Genomic DNA, 7,670 nt, shown 5'->3' on the forward strand with positions numbered 1-7,670 from the left:
GAAGAAACTCCCTGATGATAAAAGCTGTTCAACCATGGACTATGCTGCCTCAGAATGCAGTGGAGTCTTCTCCTCTGAAGGTTTTAAAGCAGATGGCCATCTGTTGGGAGTGTTTTGATTGTGCTCCTGCATGGTAGGACAGGGTTGGGGTGGATAACCCTGGGGATTCCTACCAACCCTAAAACTCTTTTATTAGTATTAGTATCACTACCTCTGATGATGCTTGCCATAGATGCAGGCGAAACGTCAGGAGAGAATGCTTCCAGAACATGGCCACACAGCCCGGAAAACTCACAGCAACCCAGTGATTCTGAACATGGCCATATAGCTCAAAAAAACCTAGAACAACCCATTAGTATAATTGTTATCATATTTATCTCCATCAAAATTGATACTCCACATTTGAAAGAGGTAAAGCTCAAATGACATGCAAGAGGTCCCAAAGCTAAAACTGTATCCTCCTTGGCCATTTTAGGTCCAGGGGAGCTACTTTTACAGGGGGAAGTCAGTTGTAATTCACTGCCTGCTTATCCAAAAGGCAGCCTAAATTAAGCCTAGACTGGCCAATCAGAGGCAAAGGCAAAAACATGATAAAAACATCCCCAAACATCCTAGAGGGCATTTGGCAAAACAAACAAATACATAACAAAAACTCTGACCACCCCCAGGCAAACAATGCACAGAAGGTATTTAGCAGACAACAGAGGTGATATAACATCTATGTTTTATTGGCAAAAGGGAAGGATCCACACCAAGGGCAGGCAGGCACTGAGTGTGTACTGGAAGCGGGGGGGGGGGGGGGGGGGGAGAGAGAGAGAGAGAGAGACTGTCCATAATTATCAAAAGGTGGTGCTTTAGGCTGGCCCAGCCCCTTGCTGCATCCTCTTCATCAGCTCCTCATCCTGCATCGAGAGCTCTGTCAGTTTCTTGCCCATTCGCTCATGGATGTCCAAGTACTTGGAGACACAACGATCCAAGCATACAGATTCCCCCTTGGAAAGCTCAGCCTCTTTGTAATGGGGAGGGACACATTTTCGGTGGCAGGCATTTGTCATTCTTAACAGAGGAAGAAAAGGGGGGAAATGTATATGAGAAAACATTAGAAGTTCTTATTCTAGCTTTATGTTCATTTGGAACAGAATACCTTATAGTACTTACTAAAGCCTCCATACCTCAAGTTTACTAATTCCCTCCCCCTGCCTGTACACAAACAGTGGTGGGTAACTTATGATTTTTCCAGATGTTGGGTTCCAATTTCTATCAGACCCAGCCAGCATAGCCAACATCACAGATAATGGAAATTGCAGCCCATCATATCTGGAGATCAAAGCCCATCCTACTAAAAGCCCATCCAAGATATTGAAAATCTCCAATGTGTTAATCCTAAACCAGATATAGAAAACCCTCTTTATATTGCTGAGTAGCAACTCCTAGCAGCCCAGATCAGTGTTGCCAATTCATCAACTGCTGATTTTCCTTTAGTTGTAGATCCGGGCATCATGGGCTCCTATTCCTTCAAATGGATCATCACCACCAATGGAGCCGCAGTGGTGCAATGGGTTAAACTGCTGACCTGAAGGTCGGCGGTTCGAATCCACGAGATGGGGTGAGCTCGCCATCTGTCAGCTCCAACTTCCCATGCGGGGACATGAGAGAAATTACCCAGAGGATGATAACACATCTGAGCATCCCCTGGGCAACATCTCTGCAGACGGCCAATTCTCTCACACCAGAAGCGATTTGCCGTTTCTCAAGTCGCTTCCGACATGATAAAAAATCACCACCAATCAAGATACTCTTTTTACACCTATTTTTATAAACAGCCTGAGACTAATCATGTCTTTTTGTAATGTCCTTTCTTGTTGGACGATCACTGCCTGTCACACCTTGGATAGATGGCTTTTAGGCCTGATAGATTAACAAGATAGTCAAAGAAGGTTTAGTTTTTAAACTACTGCATTATATATGACAATTTATTCTTAAAATACAGAACACCCAAATTGCAAACACCGTGAAGCCTGTAATCCTATGTATATTTATTTCAGAGGGAAAAAAGGAATAATTCCAGTAAACATACTTTGAGAGATTGCACTACAAGTGGATTGATTCAATCAAGGAAACCACAGCTCTGGATTTGCAAAAAAAAAAAAAAAAAGGATCAGAGCATCTGATGATTCGTTCACAGGATTGCTTGCCATAAATCAAAGTCAACTTGACAAAAAAACAACAAGATGACATGCTTAGGCCTGTGCTATTAAGCTCTCTTAACAATATAACTTGGGGATGAAATCAGTTAACTAAAATGCAAATAGTATCAATTTCAGCTATGCCAACTTTCTTTTAATGTAAGTGTCTTTTTCCAATGAATTCTAAATCTTTGTATACCAAAGGAGTGAGTGATGGCACTTACAGTCCTCCAAGTGTTCTTAAGACTCAATTTTTTATCAGCCTCACTCAGGCCATGGCCAGGGATGACAAGTTTCAGTCCAATATCTGGAGGGCCACATGTTCTACACCAAATTCTACCTTAATATGTAACCACTGTGCAAAGGTTTCCCAGAGGTCTGTGCTGACTATCAACACTAACACTTGCTCTCAATGGCAAAGTTTTAAGAAAAAGGTTAATTCAACATTGGCAACCACATGTGTGCTAGCAACAGGACTTTGGACCTCATCAGACACAGGGTCTCCCTCCCCCGTTCCTACACTTTACAAACAGTATAAAGACAGAGTACCACAGTCTTTTATATGTCACAAGAGAACTTCTAGCGATTCCCCATGGGACTCCGTCTTTAAACGGTTTTTAAAATGTAAAGAAACTGAGGTTTTGGAATTGTGGAGGGATCATCTTTAGAGCTCCCAATTGGTGCAGCAATGGCCAAATGCGCCTATTTTAACGTGGGATGGGAATTGTCAGATTCCCTGTATTATATCGTTGTAGTGACGTCAAAGTGTGGATGTTGCTGAAGGCAGTCTCAAAATGTGCCTTGATGCTCCTTTTCTCCTCTTAAGGATTAGTTTTCTCCATCAATCCTCTTGCATGAAACCTTTATGGTAATTTTTCAAAATAATTTATTTTTTCTCAGGAATTGTGCAATTTCGATATATTACCAGTTTGCCGTAGCTATCTTTCCCCCTTTTTTAGACCTAGATTTTCGAACTACCACAATTCTGAGGAGTCCCCCTTTTTAATTAAAAAAGCAAGCAAGTAGTATAAGCAGGGACTACACTTGCCCATGTGACAGCTCAGAACACAAGAGGAATAGAAACGGACAGAATTGTATCACATATGATGGGGTGAATATATGATCCGTTTCCTTATAAAAAGAATGAAATGCTACGGTAAAGAAGGCAATCCCTCCACTCCTCCCGCCCCAAGTAATGTCCTTTGTCTCTCTCAGTTCTACCCACAGACCTCTGCACCACCTGAATATCTGGAAAAGGCCAGGCTACAAGGGAACTTTTCATCCCATAGTTCCAATGACATAACCAGCAACTTATGCAGAATGGGTGGGATTCAGCCCAGAGTATCAAATACAATTTCCTAAGTTGTTTCATAAACATTTCTAAAATAACTTCTGTGATACACATACCGTCCAGTTTACGATTGAATAAGATGTTTATTATGACAGAGACAGGGTGCTTTTGAATAGGGCTTTCTACTTTCAAACCAGTTCCACCAACAATGAAGTCGACAGGTTCAAACAGACACACATAGAAACTGGCTGTGTGGCTACATTCCTTGCTGGAGTGTAATCCCTCTGAACTTTGTGGAATTCCTTTTGAATAAGTGTGCGTCAGATTTAACGGCAGAAGGACATGAGAAAATATTTTTTTCTTCCTGTACTGGTCACTTTACCAGACCAACATTTTTTTCTTTCTCTGTGAATGAAGGCATCTCTTACATCAGAAAGAAGGTTTTCAAAGGCAGACTTTCTGCAGCTAAAGACTACTCTCATCCCAGGAAGAATTACAGTAGACTCTCAGTTAACCAGAAATCAAGCAACCACAACTCTCAAGCAACCGGCAAAAAAATCAAAGAAATATTTTAAAGAGCTGTTTTTATAATAAAGTAAAACTGTGTTAGATTAAGTTTATCTTTATGACTCTTAATTTGATTTTAATTAATGTATTTCAATATTACTATGAAGTCAATATAGAGTTTATGATTTGGTATAGCACAGGGGAATTGTATTAGTTAGGGCAATTTTTAATAATAACTCTCAAGCAACCAGAAATTATATTTATGTGGTATCTATCAATTCCCATTGGTTCCTGGTTAACTACTATACCAGGAAAAGAGGCATGAAGGGAAGGTCAAGGATTTACTTGTTAAGAGGAACCAATAGTTGTAGACACCTTAAAACAGAGAATGGAGGATGACTTCAAAGCTAGAGTAGTTTGAAGATAGAAAAATCCTACCCCTGGTGCATTCAATAACAGGGAAAGCTGGACCCCCACAGAGCACTTAATATATATTTTGAGAACACTATGTGGCAGACAAAAAATAAATCAGAGGACAAGTTTTCATATTGTACCCAATGTCTCAGATGGAAACAGGGAAATACTTCAGATATGGGTTAACCAGAAAAAGTAGAACTAGAAAACGGTCTGTGGAACAGTCATTATAGGACAGTGGCTATCAACCTGTGGGTCCCCAGATGTTTTGGCCTATAACCCCCAGAAATCCCAGCCAGTTTACCAGCTGTTAAGATTTCTGAGAGTTGAAGGCCAAAACATCTGGGGACCCCCAGGTTGAGAACCACTGTCCTATAATGACTGTTCCACAGACCGTTTCCCAGTTCTACTTGTTCTGGAAAACCCATATCTGGAGTACTGCCCTGTTTCCATCTGAGACATTGGGTACAATATGAAAACTTGTTAAGGGATCCTGTAGCAAAGGAAAAGACACTCGACAGCACCCAACATCATACCTCCACAAAGTCACAATTTCATAACACAGCTTTCATCTTATGAACTTCAACTAGGAGTATCATTAAAAATAACTTGCCCTTAGCCAATACCTGTTGTACATATCAGCCATCATTTCTACTTCCAGCTCTGCTGCCAACTGCTGAGCCCTCAGAGGATCCATTGCACTTCCAGGAATTTGTTCCTAATGCTGCCAGAGAACATACAATGTCAGAACACAGGTATTCCCTATCTCCATAAACACACACAAGGACTAGGGGGAAGGTTGTAAATTGGTCAGTATTTTAGGTTCATTTACACTGTAGAATTGATGCAGTTTCACATCACTTTAACTGCCCTGGCTGAATCCTCGGATTTGTAGTCTGGGTTTTGTGTGTGTGTCAGGAGCAACTTGAGAAACTGCAAGTCACTTCTGATATGAGAGAATTGGCTGCTTGCAAGGATGTTGCCCAGGGAACACCTGGATGTTTTGATATTTTTTACCATCCTTGCAGGAGGCTTCTCTCATGTCCCTTCATGCGGCGCTGGAGCTGACAGAGGGAGCTCATCCACACACTCCCCAGATTCAAACCTCCAACCTGTTGGTCTTCAGTCCTGCCGGCACAAGGGTTTAACCCACTGCGCCACCAGAAGCTCCTGTAGTTTGATGAGGCACCAGCACTTTTCGGCAGAGAAAGCTAAGGACATTATAAATCTACAACTCCCATTATTTTACGGCATTGACCAACAGCAACTAAAGTAAAGCCAAACTGCATTAATTCTACATTGTGGATGCAACATTAAACGTTTGCGCAGGATTTTCAATGCCCAGAACTCTTTGGAAACCAGGCTACAAGAGGAGAGCAAATCTGAATCGGTACATTTCACTTCTCCTTTTCTCTAGCAGATCTATATGACACCTGCAAGATAAATTGTCAAAAGGTAATACAGCCTCACAACAACCAAAATTCCTGGTGTCTTGGTTTTTAGGCCTGTTCCTAGGGTTATTTTGTGATGTTGATTCAGAAAATTGCAATGGATAGACCACATCATCTCTAGTTCCACTGTGAGCCGCCCTGAGTATGTTCTGAGTTGCCTCAAGTTCCCTTGGGGAGAGGGGCGGGATATAAGTAAAGTATTCGTTAGATATGATTATGGTTATTTCTTACAGGTGAGTAAATAGACTGGTATATGGCCTATGTTATGTATCTCAAAAACTAGAGTAGATGGGGGAAAGTGGTGCCATTTTTGGAATCAACAGGTCAAATATACCCAGAAACAGGGCTAACAAGGGAGGCCTCAAAAGCTGTGTTGGCCAGAGGTGTCCCTTATATAAAATGATGCAATGACGCTTTGCTTTTGTTTTGTTTCTAAAGCAAATATAAGCCAACGATGGCTGAACTGTGGCTACAGGATCTTTTGAGACGGAGGTCCAACTGTACCTATTCAATGTATTGTCGAAGGCTTTCATGGCCGGAATCACTGGGTTGTTGTAGGTTTTTCGGGCTGTATGGCCATGTTCTAGAAGCATTCTCTCCTGACGTTTCACCTGCATCTGTGGCAGGTGAAACGTCAGGAGAGAATGCTTCTAGAACATGGCCATACAGCCCGAAAAACCTACAACAACCCACTGTACCTATTCACTTGGGCAGAGAGTGCTATAACCAGGACTCCCATGATCCCATAGCAGTTAAAGCGGTGTCAAGGTGCGTTAATCCCTCCCCCCGGACAGATGCTCCCGAAGGCCTCAACCCTGGAGTAGCACTATGGTATCCACGCGTGGGCTCGATGGGCCTCCTCTAGCTGGGACCAGGCCTCAAAGCGGGACCCCACAGGCCCAGCCCCCTCCGTGGCTTCCTCATTCCCTTGCGGGGCTCAGTTCCCCCAAGCAGAGCCTGCCTATTCCTCCTCTGCTCCTTCGAAGCCTTTTCCCACCCGCTCACCTTCAGCCCACCGCCAAACCGGAAGCACGAGGAACGAACACTTCCGCCATTGCCCTCTTTGGCTTCGTGCCCTTCCTCTGCGCCATAGAGTCGCACCGGAAAAAGCTATACTGCTTCCTAGAGCTTCGGAGGATTTCGCGGCGTTGGAAGCCCTGGCTTTTATTGGCCTGGGAGGACTTCTCCCATAGAGAGGAGAAAAGCAGGCCATTTGTTGACTTCCGCTTTCAAAGGAGGATGAAAAGGACAAAGCGGACCCTTAGCTGAGGAGAGGGCAGCGTCGTAACTGTTTACCCCGGATGTATCGTCGAGCAAATGAAAGCCTTCAGCATTTCCTCACGAAACAGAAGTCATAGAATCATAGAGTTGGAAGAGACCTCATGGGCCCAATCCGCCAAGGGTCCAATCCGCCAACCCCAATCCGCCAAGAAGCAGGAAAACTGCATTCAAAGCACCCCCGACAGATGGCCATCCAGCCTCTGCTTAAAAGCTTCCAAAGAAGGAGCCTTCACCACACACCGGGACAGAGAGTTCCACTGTTGAACGGCGCTCAGTCAGGAAGTTCTTCCTAATGTTCAACCAAAGACAGGGAGCTGTTTGTTTATGAATTGCTGCCCTGTCTAGCTTCTCTGCTATTAGAGCAGGGATTTCTAAACCAGAGGGGCATCTATACTGTAGAGCAGGCATGGGCAAACATAGGCCCTCCCTCCAGGTGTTTTGGACTTCAACTCCCACAATTCCTAATAACCTCAAACCCTTTCCTTTCCCCCCTCAACTGCTTAAGCTGAGGAAGAAAGGGGCCTGAGGCTCTTAGGAATT

At 43.5% G+C, this 7,670-nt stretch overlaps 1 protein-coding gene across 1 annotated transcript; it reads right to left on the reverse strand.

Moving 5' to 3' along the window:
• Positions 1-707: 707 nt before the first annotated feature.
• TIMM10 (translocase of inner mitochondrial membrane 10) lies at positions 708-6,955 on the reverse strand. Its single transcript, XM_060771811.2, is given in 3 exon segments — positions 708-1,056; positions 5,025-5,122; positions 6,866-6,955. Coding segments are annotated over 3 exon segments (375 nt in total). The 5' UTR covers positions 6,941-6,955; the 3' UTR covers positions 708-854.
• Positions 6,956-7,670: the final 715 nt, after the last annotated feature.

This window comes from Anolis sagrei, chromosome 1 (assembly GCF_037176765.1).
Source record: "Anolis sagrei isolate rAnoSag1 chromosome 1, rAnoSag1.mat, whole genome shotgun sequence".
Taxonomy (NCBI): domain Eukaryota; kingdom Metazoa; phylum Chordata; class Lepidosauria; order Squamata; family Dactyloidae; genus Anolis; species Anolis sagrei.